The sequence below is a fragment of the Gossypium raimondii genome, chromosome 12 (genome assembly GCF_025698545.1).
Source record: "Gossypium raimondii isolate GPD5lz chromosome 12, ASM2569854v1, whole genome shotgun sequence".
NCBI classification, from domain to species: Eukaryota; Viridiplantae; Streptophyta; class Magnoliopsida; order Malvales; family Malvaceae; genus Gossypium; species Gossypium raimondii.
The window spans coordinates 53,440,938-53,465,001 of record NC_068576.1 but is presented as its reverse complement, the minus strand read 5'-3'; the positions used below and the strand labels follow the sequence as shown (position 1 = coordinate 53,465,001).

General features: G+C 33.2%; 4 protein-coding genes and 1 non-coding gene across 5 annotated transcripts; 4 read left to right on the top strand and 1 right to left on the bottom strand.

Annotated features, from left to right (window-relative positions):
* Window positions 1–5,854: 5,854 nt before the first annotated feature.
* On the top strand, window positions 5,855–9,897 carry LOC105765184 (hydroxymethylglutaryl-CoA synthase). Its single transcript, XM_012584153.2, has 12 exons — window positions 5,855–6,071; window positions 6,796–6,902; window positions 6,993–7,125; window positions 7,518–7,661; window positions 7,918–8,076; window positions 8,202–8,275; window positions 8,379–8,454; window positions 8,558–8,613; window positions 8,699–8,786; window positions 9,006–9,146; window positions 9,239–9,388; window positions 9,501–9,897. Exons 1-12 carry the CDS (start codon window positions 6,009–6,011, stop codon window positions 9,705–9,707), a joined length of 1,398 nt encoding a protein of 465 aa, XP_012439607.1. The 5' UTR covers window positions 5,855–6,008; the 3' UTR covers window positions 9,708–9,897.
* A 781-nt stretch (window positions 9,898–10,678) lies between these two features.
* LOC105765183 (transcription factor TCP19) lies at window positions 10,679–12,119 on the top strand. The gene has a single exon (XM_012584152.2). It carries the CDS (start codon window positions 10,769–10,771, stop codon window positions 11,933–11,935), a length of 1,167 nt encoding a protein of 388 aa, XP_012439606.1. The 5' UTR covers window positions 10,679–10,768; the 3' UTR covers window positions 11,936–12,119.
* Window positions 12,120–16,816: 4,697 nt separating this feature from the next.
* TRNAK-CUU (transfer RNA lysine (anticodon CUU)) lies at window positions 16,817–16,889 on the top strand. The gene has a single exon. It is a non-coding gene; the product is annotated as a tRNA-Lys (tRNA).
* A 105-nt stretch (window positions 16,890–16,994) lies between these two features.
* Window positions 16,995–20,012, top strand: LOC105765181 (eukaryotic translation initiation factor 2 subunit alpha homolog). Its single transcript, XM_012584150.2, has 7 exons — window positions 16,995–17,486; window positions 18,510–18,566; window positions 18,646–18,732; window positions 18,810–18,956; window positions 19,039–19,143; window positions 19,402–19,500; window positions 19,663–20,012. Exons 1-7 carry the CDS (start codon window positions 17,115–17,117, stop codon window positions 19,816–19,818), a joined length of 1,023 nt encoding a protein of 340 aa, XP_012439604.1. The 5' UTR covers window positions 16,995–17,114; the 3' UTR covers window positions 19,819–20,012.
* Window positions 20,013–20,137: 125 nt separating this feature from the next.
* Window positions 20,138–22,116, bottom strand: LOC105765182 (homeobox protein HD1). Its single transcript, XM_012584151.2, has 5 exons — window positions 21,751–22,116; window positions 21,511–21,631; window positions 20,730–20,920; window positions 20,487–20,618; window positions 20,138–20,381 (listed from the first exon to the last, which is right to left on the bottom strand). The coding sequence occupies exons 1-5, from the start codon at window positions 22,099–22,101 to the stop codon at window positions 20,241–20,243; spliced, it is 936 nt and encodes a 311-aa protein (XP_012439605.1). The 5' UTR covers window positions 22,102–22,116; the 3' UTR covers window positions 20,138–20,240.
* Between the last annotated feature and the right edge of the window lie 1,948 nt (window positions 22,117–24,064).

Here is a 24,064-nt window from a genome sequence, read left to right as displayed (position 1 = left end):
CACCGTAATTAAAAATGAAAATAATCATTAACTAATTAAATTAAGATTCATCAAAACTTAATATTAATTAGAGATATATACCAGAGTTAATCACAATTTTCTAAATAATTATTTACAAATTTTACAACAACATGAAAAGTCAAAATTCATTAGACATGGTCTTATAGTTGAATAAGATGACCCATTATTGAGGTTATTTTAGACAGTTCATTAATCACCTTACATTAAATTAATTAAAATACTGTACCAAAAAATCAACTAACAGATGTGCGCCTGCTATCTTACCAAACTAAATTAGGCTTACTTCACAAATTAAACACCACATGCATTCAATTTTTTTAGATTTATTTCTATATGAAATTTTATTGGGATTTCCTATAGAAAAATCAACGTGAAGAATAAAAGTAAATTGTTGGTCAATAAAACTTGGCTTGCCTACTCCCCGCCCCGGTTATTGCATGTCTTTTCTTCAATTCTATTTATATTATATATTTTTAAAATAACCTTTGGTAGACCATAAAAAAAATAGGGTTTACATTCTGCACTTCTAATAAAACACATATATATATATTGATTGATTTTTGCCAACCTTGGTATTTCTTTTGATCAGATGCGCTTATATTTATGTTCTGGTTAGGCTTAATCATGAGTCGAGTAGTTTGGTTTGAAGGTTCGTCCGAAAAGTGAAAATAAATGGGTTTGGGCAAAAAAATAGTCTCTGGTAAGCTCTTTTGTCCGGGCTCGGCTCAACCCGACTCAAAAAAAGAAAAAAAATGTTATTTTTATTGTTTTGATGTCATTTTACTATTATATTACTACTATTTTATTGTTATTGTTTGGATATTCTATAACTCTTGTTTTATTTAAAGGCATTTAATTATTTTTGTTGAGAAGGGGCCTAAATTTATATTGAGGTTAGAATCTTTAAAAACACACTTAAAAGTGATAAAAACATGGAAGAATTTGTAGGAGTGAAAGAAAAGAAATTCAAAAAAATTCTCAAGACACATGGCCCATGCTCCGAAGGTTAAGTTGGATAGTGACAATTGGTATCCATACGTAAGTTTAAATATTTGAAAAACTTATAAACATTTCTAAAATATATTCTTACCTAGTCCGATCATGACATCTTCAATGAACTAAACCCAATTAAGAGGAAAGTAAGTAAAACAAGAATAACTCATCAAAATCTTAGCTGCCAGAATAATAAAAACAAAATTATTCTCATTTGGATCGTCATGTAGTTTGACAATTATTTTACATTTCTTTTTAGGTTTCCATGTTTGGACTTCATAAGCATCTTACCAGTCAGGTTAGCCGTCTTTTGTTTTTGTTTTTTCCCTTCAAAATCATCATCCTCTTTTTATGAAAAATAATACATGAATAAAGATGGTTGAGTGGATTTTTAAGTGCAAAGTAGAGTTTTTTAAAATAAAAATGTATACTTTTTGAAATTGGATAACCACTTATTTGCAATTGACAATAATTTAATTTATCGTTTATTAACATAATTATATTTATTTTTTAATTTTCTCTAATTAAAATGATATTATTTGACTTGTAGATTATCAATTATTATTTAATACATTAATTGCGCAGTTTTTAAATTTCCTGAGTGAAATTTAAAAATCAGATTATAAAATTTAAAAAATGCTTTTTTTTTCTTAAATTAATACTTAAAAAAATAATATTAGCAGTCCACGTGCAGCGTGAAACGGAGGTCACATGCTGACATGCTTGACCCGATGTTTCAACTACCCCAACTGGGTCCCACTTTATTACACTTCAAACACACAAAAAGAAAATAAGTTCAAAACACTCCAAAATAGAGAACAACCCTTTCGGTTCGATAGCTTAAACACCGATTTTTTTATTTTTAAATCCAATTGGATTCGAAGTTTGCATCGAATCGGATCTAAGATTTTTAATCACAATACATGGTAAAAGCATGATGGGATAAGTTGAAGTCTGATAAGGATTTCAACAAGTATATTTTCTAATTTAATCTAAACTTGAACTGTAAGCATAAATAATATAATTATTTTTATGAATATTCTGACATATTATTTGTGACGGTAATTTTAAGAGACATTAATAAGTCAATTTGGACTTTGGGTTGCACTTTTTTTCTAGCTTGAGTTCTGACCAATCAACGTGATTTTTATTTATTGCTATATACATATTTTATAATAATTAATAATATTATTCTCAACGACTTAATGCTCTAGTAACCAAAAATATATATATGCTGTCAATTTTGGATGGCAATAAAACCTATTAATTTATCCTGAATTAATTATCAGGATCCACGTAGGATAATCTCAAATTAAAAAATCTTGTACCCGTCTAATAGTATCCATATTATTTGATGAGTTAAGTGTTAAAACTAATTTAAAATGATATATTTAAAAAAGTTATTAGTTGCACCTTATGAAACATTGAAGTCTTCTTAAGAGGCTCCATTAAAATTGATTTTGGAGTCCTCGGAAGGATTATGCTTAGAGTGGGTTTGGATGGGCGATTAGGTGCGGTGCGGTGCGTTTAGCTTACTTTTTGTTTCACGCTACAGTATCGTTACAGTATCTAATCTCACCGCCACCGCTATTTTTATACTAACCGCAGGTAAACGCACCGCCCATCTAAACTCACCCTTAATAGGGCATTAGAGCTTTAAGATGCTTCGTAGGGAACTATGTTGAGGCCCTCAAAAGGTTTATGCTTGAAAGGGCATTGAAATATTAGGAGGCTTTATTGAAAACAACAACAAAAATTTGTACACAATAATCGTTTATACAGTGAAGTGGGTAAAGTATTTCTCTTAAACTACAACCAATTCAGTAACATTAATTTTGTACAAGAAACAATAAATTAAACCTAACCCCTTTTCCCTTAAGTTGTTGTTTCAGCTTTGCACATTTAAATTTGATTTTCTCAGCTAGTAGGTGTATTAATGATGGCGCACGAATAAAAACTTTAATTTCTCAAAACTCTTTCCAAATTTCTACTTAAATCGATATGATGTTCACGTTCAAATAATTAATAAACTCTCCTGTATTAAATTCGAATACTCATCATATCTTTTAATTCAAATAGTCATTTTATCTTCCTAATTTTAGTTTTTTTGAGATCAAAGTCTTCAAATAATAAAATCCTCTTTCATTGCATCATCCGCATAGTTTTCAAACCAAAATGAACCCTCTTGTTGTTATCACATGAAAAATCACAATCATGAGTATCTATTGCATATTAGAGAGAGGATTAAATAGGAATAAATGGTCAAAATTCATCAACTAAAAATTAATGTTGTGCCATAATATAATGGTTATTAATGTTGGTACAAGTCCAACAATGACATCGGTACAAATAAAATGATTCAACGTTTTTGTCGTGAAATTACTGATATCAATCAATCAATCATTCACTTGTTGCCTTAATACTAAGATTTATAACTTGAATTTGGACAATTTATGCAATGGTTTGGTTGCTGTCTAGTAGACTTTCCCCAATATTATAATTGCAGATTATTTAAGCAACGATGGCTGCTATTTTAAACACTCAAAATGCAAATTTTTATTTAAAGCTTGATTAAAAAAATTTGTAGCATATCAAAGTTGAATGCATGAAAAACTAGTATGTCACTATTTTTTTTTTCGAAATATATGACCCAAAAAATTAATGGCATCGCCTTAATTACTTTATTTTCATTTCATCACCTTAGAAAATTGAAAGATGTTTTTTTCAATTATATTATTATATTAAAATGTATAAAATTAGACTTTAATTTTAAATTTCATAAAAAGTATTCTTATGAATATAAATAATTTTAACGAATATTTAATATCTAAAAAACAAATATTTACGAACAAATCTCAAATTTGAATATTACATTATGTGAATTTTCTCGGAATTATTTTTGATTTAATTAATTGAATATATAGTAATCCTAGTTATACTTGAAAAAGGCATTGTTTACATGGAACATATAGGGAGAGAAAAGGAATAAGAGGGAGCTGCGGAGATTCCAATGGGAGAAATTAAAGAACTGTCCATGGAATAGGATCTCAGACTTATTAAATTTGAATATTTAATAAATGAATTGATTAAATAATTTATGTTGATTTATTAAATGAATAAGTTTAGTTATATACATGTTTATTTAAATATAATATTTTTATAAATAATATTTAAAAATATTTTTCTATATTTTTATATTTAAATTTAATTGATTTGTTTTTTTTTTTGTTTGGTTTACTGTTTGTGAATAGACCTATTCATGAATCGGGTTATCCGTCCAGACCTGAATGTCTGTTCGAAATTTGGGATGATTTGGATAAAAATATTAAGCCTAAAAAATGGGTTTGGAAAAAAATTAGGTTCATTTAAAATATAGGCTAGGCTCAGACTTGAACATTCAAAGTCCGACCCGACCCGTTTTTAAATTTATAATACTTTATATTATGTTGTTTTTATATATTATGTAATTTAGAACACATTAAAAAAATAAACTTATACTAAATATATAATACTAATCTAATGTAAACATTAAAATAATGTTAAGATGACTGTATAAAAAAATTTAATAAAAAATGTATAAAATTATTAAATATTAAAATAATATAATATAAATAAATTTTTTAAAAACTAAAGAATAAGAGTTGAGCTTGAGCAAATGTAAAATATGTTAATATCGTGTTTAGACTCGACTCAAACTGACTCGACCCTGCCCATGAGCACCTCTATTTGTGAACATGTTAATTTAATATTTATGAATATTAATTGAACATGTTCGTAAACATTAAATAAATGAAGCATGAACATGCCAAATAATAAACAAATCAAATATAAATACGAACAACTTAAAAAATAAACAAATGAACTGAACAAGAATAAATCATTTTTTCATTTGATTCGTTTACTCCCTATGATTTATATTATAAATAATATATTGTATTTAAAATAAATATATTTAATATTTACAATTAACCGAAAGATTAAGAAAAAATTCATATATATAAATTGAGACCATACTTAAATTTATTGAATTAAACTATGATAAATTAAATTAATAATTAAAGCAAATTTACATTATATTTAAATAAAATTTACCCTAGAATCTATCATTTCTATGCAAATAATGATCCTTTTAATAAATTTATTATATGTTACGATCATATATATTTTTTTATATAACGCTTAGAATTATTTATAATCTTTTTTAACCCATAAATAGGAGTACAATGTACTTTAACGCACTCGAACCCATGTCTTCCTGCATTAACAATAATGTCTACACTAATAAAGCTGATAAAATATTTTTAAATACTTTTTATCCATTCTTTTGGATCTTTTACTTCTATTTTCCATATTTGCAGTTTATAAAGTTGTTTCTCCTACATTAATGAGTATCTTATAAAATTCAATTTATAAATAATTAAAATTTAAAAATAATGATTTTTACTCACAAACGAAATTAAAAAATTTGTGATCCATTTTTATTTTCGAGGTACTAATTATTAAATTATTTTTATGTAGGTAAATTAAATTAATTTTATTTAAAAAATTAATAAAAATATGATTATATCTGAGACAAAACCCTAATTAATTTTGTTATTATAATCAAGACTGATTCTATAAAATTTTTCATCCATATTGAAATTTAATAATTTTTGCAAATGTTCGCCGTATTTATTAAATAATCGAAAACCAAAGTTTTATACCATTTTCTACACTGACATGAGGGCGAAAACCGTAAATAAGTGAAATGAAGAGGGCGGAAACAGAAACTAGAGTTTCCAACTATACACGTGAGACGAACTCATGAAGTCTGCATTTGCTTATATATAGTGGAACAACACCCACATCGGATTCACAGTTCCTCACCAACGTTGCTCTCAGCTGAGTTTCAGGGAAACAAAAAGGAAGCATCATTTTCTTAATCCAAGAAAAAATATCCCTTTTCGTTTTAATCTTTGTCGTAGCTAATCCATCTTCGTTCGTGTGAGAGAAAAATGGCTAAGAATGTAGGAATTCTTGCTATGGATATTTACTTCCCTCCTACCTTTGTTCAACAGGTGAGAAAATGGGGTTTCTGGGATTTTTTTGGGTTTCTGGGTTTTGGTTTCGTGGTTGATACAAGTGAGAAAACGGGTAAAAGGTGGATTCCTTGGGTTATTTTTGCTTGCACTTTTCTTTCCTTTCCCCCCCTCTCTTGTTTTGGTCTTTTTTTACGATTTTTAATTTTCTGTTTGCAAAGTTTATTCCAGTGTTCTTTTTATGTGATTTGAGTTGATGGGGTCATCTAAATCACGGTGTTTTGGGAACTCTATAGACAGTTCAAAGTGTACATGTCTGCTACCTCACTGTTTGATGTGAATTCTTGTTCATTAGCTTTGGCTTTTTCTTTACCTGGATCGCAGATGGATAGTAATTAATAGTTTCTTGTATTTCACTCTTCTCTCTTATATGTTCTGCCTGCATGATTGTCCTGAGTCTAAATACTTGTCTTAATTGATATTTTGGAGTTACTTCTATTTTTCTTTTAATACCAGTAGAATTATGGCCTTTTTGTTTTCTATGTTTATTTATAAAAATTTCGGGAAAATAGTGATGTTTCTTTTTTTTTTCCCTTTCCTCTTGGAAACCTTTTATTGCAGAATTAATAAATTAATAACATGAACAATCTCTTTATTGTTGTTGTTCTATAATAAATTAATGTAATAAATGGATCTTATGGATCCTGTCAATTACATTAGCATCACTTGTTTAGTTATTCCTTTCTTTGTCCTACATAAACAGGAAACCTTGGAGGCTCATGATGGCGTGAGCAAAGGAAAATACACCATTGGACTTGGACAAGATTGTTTGGCCTTCTGTACTGAGGTCGAAGATGTGATCTCAATGAGGTTATTGATCCTACATTCTATACCTATTCTTCTTAATATGTGTTGTATGGTTATTTTGCGTTTTTCTAACTCGGGATCTTCGATATGCAGTTTGACAGTTGTTACTTCACTCCTTGAGAAGTATAAGATTGACCCTAAACAAATTGGCCGTCTTGAAGTTGGCAGCGAGACCGTGATAGACAAGAGCAAGTCCATTAAGACTTTCCTAATGCAAATTTTTGAGGTAATATTCCCGATCATCATGATCTTATTACATTAGATAGTTGCCCCTTTCTTCATCTTAGATAGATAAAAGAACTAATCAAAACGTATGCTTTGAAACATCATCAAATTGCTTGAAATATTAATTGAAAATTATAGCTTCTGGCACTTATTTGGGATCATTTTTTCAAAAGCTTTAACATTGCTATATGGCAGCCATCTTAGTCAAAGATCTCATCCTATGTTAGAGGATGGAGCTATAGGCATATCAGTGAGAAGTGCATATAACTTCATATTGAATAACTTGAAAGTTCATGATTAAATCTCTATCTAGTTCTTAAGACAACTTTGTTGCAGTTTATGATTAAATGTCTGTTCTTCACTTAATGCTCTTTTCTCATGTTAAACAAACAGAAATGTGGAAACACTGACATTGAAGGGGTCGATTCAACTAATGCATGTTATGGAGGGACTGCAGCTCTGTTCAACTGTGTCAATTGGGTGGAAAGTAGTTCATGGGATGGACGATATGGCATTGTTGTTTGTACTGACAGTGCGGTATGCTCATTTCCTGTACTGTTACTTTTTAAAAGCAAACTTTCCCTTTCTTTTTAAATACCACTCTGTGCATGGTTTTAGTTTTGGACTAAAGGGGATCGTAACATGCTTCTTTGTTCACACGATCATTGCACACTTCAGGAAGCCAAGCACACATTATGTTTCTCTTGAGTTTGTACATTTATATAGGCAAGATATGTAGCTTTCAAGTCATTTGAGTACAGTTAAGTAAAACCTGAGGTCTTTTGTTTTTCAGGTCTATGCTGAAGGACCTGCCCGGCCTACTGGAGGAGCAGCTGCAATTGCTATGCTAATTGGGCCTGATGCTCCTATTGCTTTTGAAAGCAAATTTAGGGGGAGTCACATGTCCCATGCCTACGACTTTTACAAGCCCAACCTTGCTAGTGAATATCCGGTAAAGACATTTAAATTTGTTTATAGGAGCCATTTACTTGGCATACCAATCACCTATATTGGTATTTTTGTTCATCATGAGTTCCTCTTTAGATAATGGTTCTATCTATTGACATGCATGTGTAGGTTGTTGATGGAAAACTCTCTCAAACGTGCTATCTCATGGCTCTTGATACTTGCTATAAATACTTCTGTCACAAGTAAGTCACTGTAGAAGTACTCGAAGTATTTTCTTTTTTTCCTTTATGAATATGGAATATGTACTAGTTATTATCTGCTAATGCCTCTATATTTGGTTGGCAGGTACGAGAAACAAGAGGGCAAGCAATTTTCCCTTTCCGATGCTGACTACTTTGTATTTCATTCTCCATATAATAAGGTAGCTAGTTTGACCAGTTATTGATAAATCGATAGAAACATCTTTTGAATAATTGTGGGAATTTTGGAATTTATCTTAAAATTTTCCATTTGCATTGCTGCAGCTTGTGCAAAAAAGCTTTGCTCGTTTGGTGTTCAATGACTTTGTGAGGAATGCCAGGTTTTTCTTTTTCTTTGATGCTCTGAGGTTTTATTGATTGATCCATCTCTGTTTGGTTATTTACTCGGTTTACGTAATTTTGTAGTTCTGTTGATGACATTGCTAAAGAAAAGTTGGCTCCATTTTCAACTTTGACCGGTGATGAAAGCTACCAAAGCAGGGATCTTGAGAAGGTCTATTTTTAACTTCCTTTTTGGGTACTTGTGGTATCTAGGGTTAGATTCTAGTTAGCGATCAGTGAAAATTAGGAGTCTGATACTCTACCAACAAACTTGTGGTATAGTTGATACATGATTGTAATCCGTAATGAAAATGTCATATAGATTCTTAATTAGTTTGCTTCATAAACGGTAGACTTCTTGCTGATGCCACTTACTTTCATGCATTTGCAGGCATCCCAACAAGTTTCAAAGCCCCTTTACGATGCCAAGGTGCAACCAACCACCTTGATACCAAAGCAAGTTGGCAACATGTACACAGCATCTCTGTACGCTGCGTTTGCATCTCTTCTTCACAGCAAAAACAGTGAACTGGTAATTGTTTTATTTCTTTTTTCCAAATATGAAAATCAGTTGTCTCTGCCCCTATTTCCACACACATCTGATATATATATAACAACATGCAGGCAGGAAAGCGGGTAATATTATTCTCATACGGAAGTGGACTGACTGCCACAATGTTTTCATTGCGACTCCATGAAGGTCAACATCCTTTTAGCCTATCGAACATTGCGACGGTGATGAATATTGCTGGAAAATTGAAGTCTAGGCATGAGGTAATTCTTGCACTTCCATTTTAGGCCTGATGTACTCAACTGAAAGGACAATTTTCTTCATTCTCGTATTAATTGTCACCGAAAAGATTGTAATAGAGGTGATTCTGTGCAGTTTGCCCCTGAGAAGTTCGTCGAGACTATGCACCTCATGGAGCATAGGTATGGAGCTAAAGACTTTGTGACTAGCAAAGACTGTAGCCTTTTGTCTCCCGGAACATACTACCTCACCGAAGTCGATTCTAAGTACCGGAGATTCTATGCAAAGAAGGACGGGAACTGTACTGGTAATGAGAATGGTTCTGTTGTCAATGGTCACTGAAGAAGAACAGATTTACCAAGAACTGGGTTCCCATTTGTAAGTTGAAAACGACATAGTTCCAAATAGCAGCAAATCCCTTTTTCAACCCTATTGTCATTTTTCAATCTTGTTTGTAATAAGTTAATTGTAAACCCAGTTTTACCTATGTTGAAACAAATAGTTGGCAATAGATTGGTGAATTTACATGAGATATATATTTTATTTCTAGCTTTAAAGGCTAATTATTGTGTAGTAGTACGGAGACCACCATAGATACGTGGCATCAACCAATGAATCAAATTTGTTATCCCACAAACATAAAGCCCTTTTTCAGACATTTCTGACACCATTCACAAGTTTATTGGTTGACAGTAGTGGCCACCTGTTCCATCATCTTGGTCACCCAGACCAATGGGGCCCAATGCAATCACCGCCGTTGGATTTCTCTTCCAACCAAAAACAAATATCAGAAACATAAAACCAAACCGAGTAGATGAAAAGTCCAACAAATATAAATAACTTTTTTAGGTTCAACCATGCTTTTAGTCCCTGTACTCTTTGAACAATTAGAATTTAGTCTCACAATTGAAAACAAATCAAAAGAATTATGTTCGTGACATTGTTAAAATAAAAGATTTATGACGTGAAAACCATGTAAAGAAAGAGAGCTTTCTCTATGGTAGTGCTAAAAACCTTACTATTCCTGATTCAGAATAAAAAAATCTCGTAACTCCAAATTTGCTTGTTTAGTCTTTCGAACTTGTAATATTAATAAAAATAATATTTTTTCATTTTAAAATGACACATGATCAAATTTAATAAAATTTCTTTAAAAGTGTTATAAACTTAACTTCAATAATTAAATAGTAAAAGTAAGGGGACTAAATTTTGAATTGTGAAAAGTATAAAGATTAAGATTATAATTAAACCTTTCTATTATCCCTACACTTGTAATCATTTTCCATCATTTATGATTTTAACCCTTTATAAATTACAATCCTCCGACCCCTAACTTTCTCCAAGCAACAAAGTCTCCCCCTTGATTCACGGACCAAAGGGTAAATACAATTCGGATCCAGGAAATGGATCCTTCTGAAGACGGAGGCACATCTGATCTTAGCACCAGTACCGGAGGACCTAACAACGCCACGCCCACCGCCGCTAACAGTATCAAGAACGATGAGAATTGTGAAAACTCAGCGTTAATGGTTATGCCATTGAAAGAAGAGCCAATAGAACCCGACCCGGACCGGAAAACCCATCCTCCGCGGCCTACTCGGGTAGTCCCAGTTAGCGGGCAGATGTCAATGCAAATCCCTATCCCCACGCCTGTTACCACCGCTAAACGCTCCTACAACAAGGACCGTCACACGAAGGTTGAAGGCCGCGGTCGAAGAATCCGAATACCCGCCACTTGTGCTGCCAGGATCTTCCAGCTGACTCGCGAACTCGGCCATAAATCAGATGGGGAAACCGTCAGATGGCTCCTCGAACACGCTGAACATGCTATTATAGAAGCTACCGGTACCGGCACTGTGCCTGCTATCGCTGTATCAGTCGGTGGTACCCTCAAGATTCCCACAACCTCAGCCACTAACACTTCCAATAATAATAGCCAAATAGATGACAAAACGAAGAAAAGAAAGCGCCCGGCAAGCAGCGAGTTCTGCGATGTAAATGATGGAATTCCGATCGCAGTTGCACAACAACAGCAGCAGCAGCAGAGGTTAGTGACGCAATATTCAGGGCTAGCTCCGGTTGCTCAGCAAGCTCTGGTGCCAGTGTGGGCTGTCGGAAATACTGGAATGATGGTACCAGCTAATGCGTTTTGGATGATCCCACAGTCCACGCCCACGGCTTCCGGTGATTGGCTTACTAATCAGCGGCCACCGCCACAGTTATGGGCTTTCTCGCCAGCTTTGACATCGGTTTGTAACATAGCCGCAAGGCCCACATCTTCATTCGTTGCGACAACGACTGAAACTCAAGCTGTGGTGTGCGACGGTGTATCAACTCTGGCTGTGAGTACAAGCAGTACGCCAGTAGGAGCGACGGAGGCAAAGAAGTCTACAATGGCGCCAAGCGTGAGTTCGGGTGGTAACGGTGGCGGTGGAACTGGGGGAACGGCTCAAATGCTTAGGGATTTTTCATTGGAGATTTATGATAAACAAGAGTTGCAGTTGATGGGTCGGTCATGGAATCATCATCAACAGCAGATAAAAGCTGCTTCTAAGCAAAAAAATCCGTAGAGTTTAGTTTTCAGATTCTGGAACATTATATAATATATTCCAATGGAATAAATAATTACAATGCGAACAAAAGCGGAAAATAGTTCTGTAATCTGTGTGTTCTAAAAGTGATGGTGTTATTGTGAGAATTTGTTCATCTTGCAAGTTGCAAAATGCAAAGTATATAGTTCCTCCTCCATCATAACACCATATCTTCAAACTTCGCCATGTTTTAGTGCGAAATTTGGTCAAGTTTAAATTCTGCTATTGTATAATTGTAACCACGATTATAACTTCTTAACTTACAGATTAACCATTGCTCCACTTCCTCTGTTCTGCCCCTGGTTGAGGATTTAGTTCTTTTACATCTATACTTTTCAAATTAGTCATTTTAGTCCTTAAATTATTGGAATTTTAAATTTTCAGTCTTAACTCGAACAGCGGTTAAATCTAATTGGTTAATTTATGCTATTAGTCTTATAATATATGTAAAGTTGTAGATTTACTTTTTAAATTTTTAAATTTTAGTCTTAACACAAACTACGACTAAAATTCATTAATCAAATTCTTTATGGGTAGTACCTGGAAATAGTTATTGTTTGGTGCAGGCTAAAATTTTAAAATTTAAAGAATATAAAGACTAAAATGATCAAATTATGTAAGCTAAATCCACATTCATAGTTGCAGGATTAATAACAAAAGTTAATCTTAAAACGTATCAAAACTTCAGAGTTTCGATAGTAACCATGTGGTTGGGGTCGCAAATGGAAATGAATCACGATTAATTATTACTATTTACTACACATACCCTAATTATATTATCAAAAATTAGAAACGTTGTACACAAATTGCTATAAAGAAGATTGTAATTTATCAACAAATAATTAAATATAATGATAAAACTTATTACACATGCATACTATATATAGAAAAGACTGCAAATTTGAAGGTATCAACTAGTGTATTACACGTGTAAGTAGGGGTCGTGGGGAAAGTTCCCGTTGGAGTGGTAGGCGGAGTTGGTCTGGACACTGGTAATTGTGGTGGGTCCGCTTCATATCCATACCCCGGAAACAATGCAGTCCACGCGCCATAACCTCCCTTACACGCGCTGAAAGGGATAATGTAGGCTTTCAAACATAACCCGTGCAAGGGGGGGTGTGGGTCTACTACGTGTTACCCGTGGATTTGGGGTGCGCATGCACCATGGGACCATGGGTCCCTACTTTTTACTTCCATTTTTTATTTGTGGAATCCAAATTGCACTCCAAAAATTGGGTGGTTCAATTTCACTTCACTCTGCTCTCTAGGCATTGGGTGGGGCAGGCAGCCTCACCGCTTTCACCCTTACTTTTCGGGTGGTTCATTTTTTATGATGGACGGTTTACATTGGTCCAAAGTGGTCCATATTTTTTTAGGAGGGGGCACGGTGGTCCACCTCTATAAAAAAATATAAAAGATGATCAAACAATGTACCCATGAATCCTGGCCGTCAATTGTTGGCTTTCTTTGGTGGGCCAATGCGTGACAACATGAACCCTTGTTGGCTAGTTTGAGTTTCCATCAAATACAAAAATATGCATCTTTTTCTGCACTCCATTTGACAATTGTAAACTTAATAGAGAGCTTCTTGAGTTCATCAAACTATACAGACATCACTATTTTCTTTTTCTTTACACTATAAAAGTGCAAAGCTCTTTTTGCCTTTTGCCTTCTAAGAAAGAAAGCACCTTTTTACTTATAATTTCTAAAACATTTTTAATCTACGTTATAGAAATTTTGATACATTATTTTATTTATATATTATGATTGATTTTTAATATTTTAATTATATTTATAGCACATACATGTTGAATATTATTAATTATTTTTAACTTATAAGATATAAAGTAAAAAGAATTACTCAGATTAATATGATTTGACTTTAAAAAAACTTTGATCTATCGTGAAAATTATATAAAATGTTTCTGAAAACTTGGTCATTACAAAAGTGGGCCCACATTTTTGTATTTATGGGCTCCATCTACATCTGAAACGGTCCTTAAATAGTTGGGCTGTCTGGCTCGCTCCAACTGTGGAGCCACGATTTTATTTATTTTATTTAAAATGTCGTAATACAGTATGAGAAATATTATTAAATTTTCAAATAATGAGAAATATGATGAATCACGTGGGTCTTACGAGAATAAATATAGGTTAAACCGGTGTTTTATTATCATAATAATTATTTTAAACATCATTTTAGTCGGTCTTGTTGTCAGTGCAGGAGAACGTGGGTTCGAGTGCGTTGAAGCGTATTATCCTCTTATTTAAGAGTTTGGGAGATGTGAAGAGACTATTTTACTCATTTTTATAATTTATAAAACCTATTTCAAAGTAAATAAACTAGAATGCATTTGATGGTAAATTTTAGTAAAATTTATAATTAATCTTGATTTTTACATGTCAGATATTTGTTCAATTGCATCCAAACGAAATCAAAACAAGTTGTAAAAACATAGATGGACACGATCATTTTCTTACGTTGTTGGTAAACTTCCTACAATTGTGAAGCATTGCATAGAGAATAATCCATCATATAATGATAAAGTGCATATCAAAGTGCAACATGTTGATGAACTCAATTCAACTTGCTGGAAAACAAATCCTAATACAAGAAATCAGTTGCTATCACTCTTGTACACTTAACCTAAACAAACCATCTAATATACAAGTACAAAATGTTTGTTAATAGTACTATCAATATCAATCTTTCATTTCGGTAAAATACTTCAATAAAGTGTATATTCTAGTCAATCAAATCTTCTATTTAAGGAAATTTCGATTATATTGAAAAGTTATATCCACCTTCTACTTGGCTTGATTCTTGCATGCGATGTTAAAAATTTTCATAGATAATTAAAAGTTCCAAATTAATTTGGTTAAAACACGCAGGATAATCATATGATGTTAAAAATATTAAGTTTGATAGATTCCCAAAAGAAATTTGACAAGAAGTGAATGAAAATTTTAATCATTTAAATCTTAAAAAAAAGTGATTAAAATCATAGTATTTTATTTTATCTAAAAGTTAATTTTAAGATATATTTTGATTAAGGTTTAATTAAGTTAGTCATTGTACTGAAAGTATAGTGTGAAAGGAGAAGAAAGGTAAAACATTTTTGCTTGTTCGCTATTTTGTTTTGTATTCCTCTGGTTTAATTATTTATTTTGGATGAAATTATAAAGTGAAATTTTAATATATTTCAAGTTTTTTTTTAGTTTTGTACATTTAAAATTTAAAATTTTTATTTTTCCTTCTGTAATTTAAATTCAGGGTAAATCACACCATTAGTCATTTAACTTTGGTAAGCTTTCGTTTTGGTCACTTAATTAAAAAATATTACAATTTGATCATTGAACTATTCGAAAATTTTTATTCAAGTCACTAAATTATTTCAAAGTTTTCATTTTGGTTCATAGATTCATGATGTCTAGAGTTGTTTAATGACAAAAAAAAAAAAACTAAATTGTAGAATACAAGGGAAGAAAACAATTTTCGATTGGTGCAACCAGTGTGAATGGAAAAACCCATATAGTGTTGATTTTAATAACCCGGTGATCTAAATGAAAATTTTTGAATAGTTCAATGACCAAATTATAATTTGTTTAGTTAAGTGGCCAAAACGAAAACTTATCTATAGTTTAGGGACTAATAGCGTATTTTATCCTAAAATTTAAAATTCAGGACCAATCGCCACAACCGTCACTTGACACTTTAAAATTAAAAAAAAAAAGAAAGCACTTGGTAATAATGTGACAAAAAAATAACATTGAAAATGCTAATGTGAATTTCTCTTAAAACATCAATTTGAACTTATCATGATAAAACATTTTTTTTTGGTTAGAACGGTGTTTCTAAGGAAAACAATTTCACATTAGTGTAGTAATTTAAATGGCTAATAATATTAACTATTTAGATTAACTAATAACATTATAAAAGTAGAGGATCAAATTATGTCAAATTAAAATTGATGGCTTAAAACAACATAATATAAACCAAAATTGAAATTTGATCGTTGTCCTGTAATGCAAAAAAAAAAAAAGACAAGAGATGTATTGGTTTTCAGTACCTTTAAAGCATTGAATTATATATAACCATGTAATATTTTAATAGAAAAGTTAATGATATTAACTATTTAAATTAACAGATAACTTTATAAATGTAAGGATCAAAATAAAATATAAATATTAAATTTCAAAATTCAGAATTCAGAATTCAGAATTAAAATTGAAATTTAATAATTTTCTTTTATGTATGGTAGGTGTATAGATAGTTTGATGAAACCTTTGGAATCCCTTTAATATGTAGAAGAATCTCTTGTTCTAAACCAAAAAAGAAAGTAGAAGATGTCTTTGCAAAAAGAAAATTGGACACGTGCTTCCTCTACAAATCTCTTGTTCTAAACGAAAAAAGAAAGTAGAAGTGTATTCATATTTGAACGCAATTGCTGATGTCGGTAGAAAAACACGAATACAACTCGAAAATATTGGGCAATTCAGATGACATAGAATTCAATTTGAAAAATCTCTTTATATATATTTTCAGAAATTCTCAGGGATTGTTGTTTAGACGGTATCTTTGATCAGTTTCTTCATCGGAATATTCATTCCTCTTTCTACATTTTCATTGATATTATATATCACTAAGGCAAAAGATGAAAGGTTACACAAGTGAGATAATGACAAGCTAATTTTAATGTTTTATGAGAAGAAAATGTGGGACTTTGTTGGTTTGGAGCCCAGCTTGAAGGAGATCTACTCATTTGGGCTTCTTCATACACCTGAACATATAGATGGCTGCTTCAGCTGTTTCTTAACATAGACGACATATGTCTATAACAATAAAATGGGGTCAACGAAGCCCGTCTAGCTCAGTCGGTAGAGCGCAAGGCTCTTAACCTTGTGGTCGTGGGTTCGAGCCCCACGGTGGGCGTTAGTTCTTTTTTTTTTAAATCCCGTACTAGGTAGTGGCTACCTGCCTTGTTCGTAGCGACGTCGTTTTGAACACATCAGAAACTAAATTTGTTGTCTTTTTTCCCTCACTCAAGTCTAACCAGTCCAGGCAACAGCTTCTGAAAACCCTAAGCCCCCCCAAAATAAAATCCCTCAAAGAGTCGAATCCAAAGAACAGAGAAAAGGAATTCAAAGTTTGAATAAGATGCCGAACCTTGAATGTCGTATGTACGAAGCAAAGTACCCTGAGGTGGACATGGCGGTGATGATACAAGTGAAGAACATCGCCGACATGGGTGCCTACGTTTCGCTCCTTGAATACAACAACATCGAAGGCATGATCTTGTTCTCGGAGCTCTCCCGCCGCCGTATTCGTAGCGTCAGCAGTCTGATCAAGGTGGGCCGAACCGAGCCTGTGATGGTCCTTCGTGTCGATAAGGAAAAGGGTTACATTGATTTGAGTAAGAGGAGAGTTAGCGAGGAAGATATTCAGGCTTGTGAAGAAAGGTATAATAAGAGTAAGCTTGTTCACTCCATTATGCGACATGTGGCGGAGACTTTGGGTATCGATTTGGAGGTAATTTGTTTATGTTTCTTTTTACATTTTGATGTTTAGGGACTATTTTGATTGCTGTTTACTCCCGTTTAATGTGCATGATCCCGTTTTTAGCCATTCTAGCTACCCAGTCGGCAGCCCTATTATAGACACGATAAACATGAGAAAACCCAAGCGGTGAGTTCCCATTGAGCTTTGCTTTTACTGGACAGGCAATTAATGATAGTTTTGTTGTCAGATTCAAGAACAACATTCTGCCATTTTTGTGTTTTTACTAGAAGGGAACCTAACCGGACAGCATAAGACTCAATTGCTGTATGTGGTTCATGGGACTTAGTTTTCTAAATTTAGATAAAAATAAATATTTTTAGCCATGCTTTATGGGTAGTGAATTGGAAGTAAATTTAAGGATTTTCATCTCTTTTCTTGCTTTTAAAATTTGGTTCTGTGGATTTGATGTTTAGTGAGAATTAGGGGATGCTTTCCAATTGTTTTATGATTTAATGTTTATGAGGAGAATTGTTTTTTGTTACTGAAATGCATAATCAGAAATCAAATTGGATGATTTAGAAAATTTTGGACAAGCTAATAGGAACAACCTTTAATATTAAGGTGAAGATTACTATGCAAAGTCGAGTGAAATGAGGAAATAAGTATACAGTTACTTGATGCTAATGAGGCCTTAGCAGTGTTGGCAAAGACTGATGCTCTGGGACTTTGATGTCTCAGGTTCGACTCTCAACTTACATAAATCATGCGTGGGTTGTATCCAAATTTATTTTGTCTTAAATCCACCATGTGTGGATCTTCTCTGGAGTTATTCTAGTTTGGCTCCGGATATATTATTAGTCTTATTGTGCTCTATAATGCTTGATTCTGATTATAGTTGATTCGGATATGTATTGTTTACAATTATTATTACTTGTAAACTTCAAAATAGAAAGGGACATGGTTACTTGATCAAATTATCTATATGTGTAGTTGGTGTTGGAATTGATTTCTGTCACCAGCATGCAACTGACTAGTGCTAATTACTTGTGACAGGAGCTGTACATTAAAATTGGTTGGCCTCTATACCGGAAATATGGCCATGCTTTTGAGGTATGAATATCTGCTTTCTTTTGAATTGCTATTTTATTTAGACATAATGTTATCTTGGCCTTAAGTTTTATGTCTGCAGGCATTCAAAATAATTGTGACTGATCCTGATTCAGTCTTGAACACCCTCACCTGCGAAGTCAAGAAGTCTGGCCCAGATGGACAGGAGGTAAAGTTTTTATTTGTGAGTTGCAAGTATCATTATTTCTTCTTCTGGTTTGAGTCTCTAACCAAATCTTTCTTTAGGTAACTGAAGTGGTTCCTGCCGTTACTGAGGAAGTCAAAGATGCTTTGGTAAAAAACATTAGGAGAAGAATGACTCCACAACCTTTGAAGATTCGGGCTGACATTGAAATGAAATGTTTCCAGTTTGATGGTGTTCTTCACATTAAGGTCTTATTCGCTGAAACTCTCTCTCTGTCTCTATCACTCTGCTTTTTTCGTTGCTAAGAGAGGTTATTTTCTAAATTTGCAGGAGGCCATGCGCAAAGCTGAGGCTGCTGGGAATGATGATTGCCCTGTTAAAATCAAGCTTGTTGCTCCTCCACTTTATGTTCTTACCACTCAAACCCTTGACAAGGTCAGCTTAATATCTTTTTTCGTCCATCAGCAGTGAATTATTTTCTCTAACTGGTCGCTGCAGTTCTGATCCACAGCTTTAAGTTCTGAAAGCTTTTGCATGAATATAGTATGCTTTATGGTATTTTCCTGTTGGTTCCCGTCCAAGCTTTTCAGTTGTCCATGCCAAATTCATCTGTTGACATTGATTGCATACATGTCTGTTTAGCCCTTTTTTTTCCTCTCTAAAATTATGTAAATTCTTTATTTTGCTATTCAGGAGCAAGGTATAGCTATTCTCAATAAAGCAATTACAGCTTGCACCGAAGCAATAGAGTATCACAAGGGAAAACTTGTTGTCAAGGAACAGCCTAGAGCAGTGAGTGTCCATCTTATTTCAGATTTGTTATTTAATTCAGTGTTAATGTTCTTGCTATTGGAGATTCTCATCATGGATTCTTTCTTGTCATTAGTATTGAAATTGTCTGGATTCATTCTTGTAATCTTTCTCTGGAGTGTCTGACATGTTGGATTGATTTAGGTGAGCGAACGAGATGATAAATTGCTTGCTGAGCACATGGCTAAATTGCGTAATGACAACGAAGAGGTAAGTGGTGACGAAGATAGTGAAGAAGAGGAAGACACAGGCATGGGAGAAGTTGATGTTGAAAATGCAGGTCACGGGATAATGGAATGACGCTACTGCATTTATGAACATGATGGTCACCAATTCTTTTTTACAACTTGATTTTCTTTTTGCCCCATTTCCCAGGCAGTTCAAAACCTAAAAAGTGTTGTTATTTTGACTTGTTTTTTTTCTAATATTCGATTTAATGGAGAGTATACAGATGTATTGGCCTATTCAAAATCTTGGAAGGTGGTCTTGTTCAATTCTTTAGATTCCTTTGATTTGCAAGAGAATGCATTTATTTGCAGGGAAAACTTTGGTTTTGAGTCGCTTAATATAGTTCTCACAATCCCAAGATCTCTCAAAATAAGAAAAAAAAAAGAAGAGATTCTGACAGGGAAAACTTTGTTAGAAAACCTGAATCTATTACAACCACCTCAGCTCAGCTGTATTTTTGTTTTTCATTAGCATGTTTATAAAATTTATTGTGCCTATCTTTTCCTCTTGGACTTTAAGGAGGTTGCGGATTGATAATTGGTATGCCAGTTTCGTTTCCTTTGGTTGATGAACCAGTTGTTGATTTGCTTTAGCTGCAATCCCGTCTCCTCCACGAGTTTTGCTTTGTCGTCTTCCTGTATATTATCATACACATACAGAGCCATGGTGAAACTTCAAGTTCAAGGACATGCAACTTAAATAACATGAAACCCATGAGCTATATGTAATCAGTTCCTTACAGTGGGGTACGGCCACTTAGAGTGTTGCTGCCACCAGTTTTTGAGCACTGAAGTTGTGTCACCCGGCAATTTACCAGCCCTTCTTTTTCGTAAAATTTCCTCCCTCACATCTTCAATCTTTGATTTGTAACCCTGTAACCCACATTTTATATACGTTTGTCATTGTTTAATTTGATCTGGTGATCAAACTTAAAACATGGCAGTGACAGAGACATGGTTTAATATTTACAATTTGATCATCACCTGTTTTAGTTCAATCTTAAGCTCTTTACGAACTCTTTCCATCAAAGTTCTTTCGGATTCAGTAGGAAGAAGGGGACCAAAACCCATTAAATCATTTGCTTCAACACCAGAATTATCCAAAGGAAAGTCCATTTGCAGCTCATCCTCATCATCCGACATTGTTGCACCCGTACTTTCACCCAAGGTTACTCCTGAAAATTATGTGAATTAAAATATGGATATCAGGAAAAAAAAAAGAAAGAAAAAAACTTAATTACCAATCAGCGTAGTTTAAAGTTTGAACCACATGCTTGCAATTAGATTACAATATTGTTCCAATGCATATTGTTATTGTTATTATTTGGATAGGTGACGTTCTCGAAGCTCCCCCAAATCTAAATCGGTTTCTTTATGATTTGTTCGACCCGTAATCACCATGGGAATGGAAACCTATCTCAATCGTGTGGGACGGACGCAATCACTACCGAACGAGATTGGTGCATGTCGTATGGGAAATTTTTTAATGAAAATTTATCGTAGGAAAAAAGAACCAACCCTGGAATACAAATATTCCAATGCACCCCTTAAATGGCGGTTTCTGCAAAACCAACCTCTCTCTCCATATATATATCCCTTCTAATGTCCTACATGGCTATTGGCTAATCTACCAACCATTTTAAAACAACTAGATAATCAAACTTCGAACAAGATTAGATACTTAATTAAGATTGGAACGGTATGTATCTGTGGTTATTGATGAATTATTTAGTATTGTGAGAGGGAGACAAGAAGGGGGACAAACCAGTGAGAGCATGTAAGTTATTTTCGATTTCACGGCAAGCCATGACAGCTTCAACGGCATCGACTCTCACATGTTGTTGAAGCTCTTCTTTGAACCTACACAGCATTATCAAATATTGTGCCTACAGCAACCAAGTAAGAAGAAGAAGAAAAAAAACCTTAAACAACAACACACTTTCCTACATTAGCTGAGAAAATTTTATCTAAAAAAAAGAAAGGAAGAATTATATAATGAACTGACCAAGAAGTTGTCGAGGTCTTGTCTGTGATGGGGTGAAAGGGAGTGGCCATGTTGGGGATGCTGTGAAGCATAGGACCTAAGAACATTATGAGGCTGTGCTAACTGTGCATCGATCAAAGGCAACTGTTCGATCGTGGTAGCAACACGGAGACAAGAGACGTGTGCAGTTAAAAGCTGGTCGTAGAGCGGATGTGTGGCTATCTCAGCCTTCAACTGACGGTGGTTCTGGTCGAGGGGAAGAGACAATTGGCGGCTGCTTAGCCCTCCAATTGCAGCTGTCGTCGTCCCACCAAAATTCGCCATCATGCCTAACTCTGGTTCTTGCATTTCACGGAATTTATGTTCTTCCATTATTGTTTAAATAAGGGACAGTCCACCAAAACTGGTTGGAGATAGATTGGATAACAATAGCCTTTTGGGTTACGTGAGAAATAGTAATTATTTAAATTTATTGTTAATTTTTTATATGAATCAAATATATATTCTAAATTAAATTACATGACAAAAAACTTGCATGTTTGGTGTTCCCAAATTCCAACAGGTGATGATGGGCCCATTTTTAGCACAAATATCGGCAATGGTCGGGAGTTAATTTGAAGCAATAAAAACATGAGAAAAACTCTATATAATTTATGGTTTGATTGGGTTCGGTTGGCTTCCCCTATGGTTTTTGGTGGGAAATGTTTGCGTTGGAAGCAAGAAAAGTGTATATATATATTCATTATAAATATACAGAAGAGTGTATAAGATTATAGAGACTAAAATATAAAAGAAAATAGTGGAAAGAGATTGAAGGTTAATGACTTAATTCCCAAGAAAGTTGGAGAGGGGAAAAAAGGTGCGGCATCGACGTTGTGGTGGTAGGAAAGACGAAAGTAGAAGTGGAGTCACCGTCACAGCTGTAGGATTGCAACACCGTTAAGGGATCACTTTTTTTTTTTCTAATTATTATTATTAGAATATTCTAGTTTCGAGTATTTGTTTATATATAATACTGTATGCAATTATCTAATAGGTAAATTCGATAAATTAATACGATGTTTGTCAGAATGTCATCAAACTCTTCAGTTTTTCAAATATCTTTGTAAAACCATTTCTTCAAGCTCTTCAATTAAATTTGAATTAATTATTTTATTTTATTAGTGATAATAATTTTTATTATTTATTTCAATTAAATTTGAATTAATTTAAGAAAATAATTATGACATAAATATGATATCGTATTTTTACCTCATGATAACTTCGGCTTGACTCATTATAATTTTGATTTGACATGTGAGTCTTGTAATTGGTTTGAGAATTTCTTCGTCTATAATATATATGTTTATTATTTATAAAAAATAGATAAATATTAAATTTATACATCAACTCTCGTGATTGACCTAGTGACCAAGAGCTATTCACCCGTAGAACTTACTCGGATTCAAACCACATTGTATCAAAGTTTAATAATGGTTTTGATATATATAAGGAAAAAAAGAAGAAGTTTGGGATTTAAGTTTGTACTTACATTGTTTATGAAAAGGTCATTTTACCACACACGTCTAGAGCATGAGTTGGGCAAGTTTACACTGAAACCGAATATAAAGCCTACAAGTTCCAGAGAAAAGGAATAGAGTCCATAAAACATGAGTTGCCCATGCCATTTCCAGCTTTAATTCGGTAGTTTTGATTCATTTTGTTTTTGCAGCCCATTGCCAATTAGGGCAACTACTACTCGGTCCATGTTCTGCCTGATTGCCGGTACAAAACCTTGTGAGGCAAAGGAAACTATAAAAATAATATTGTTTAAATTAGTTTTATTCACTAAACTTTAACTTATTATATTTTGATCATTAACGTTATCAATTTGTAAAGTTTTGATCAATATGCCTTTACCTTACATTAATAATTTTACGAAAATTTAATTTGATTATGATTCGTTAAATGCTAATATGGCTTCAATGTCAGTATCACATTTCTACCTTATTCATCGTTAGAATAGACTAATAAAGAGCCTTAAACCCCTTAACTTGTCAAACCGAAATGGGTTGTGCTCCTCCCTTCCTTTACTTTTTTTTCTTCTTTTGGATTTTGTATTTGATTGTAGAGTGAAGATTTGTTGTTGGTGGCTAATATCATGGGTGATGGTTATGGATGGAGGGTTTTGAGAGTTAACAGATGGTGTGGGTTTCGGGGTTTAGATCGTTGGTAGTGTGAGGATGGTGAACTCTACTGAATATAGCTCATATTTAATCTTTTAATTCGATTTAAACTCCTTGAATCTCTCTCATTAATAATCTCCTCACATTTGCTGTTGACTACTCTTAATTGT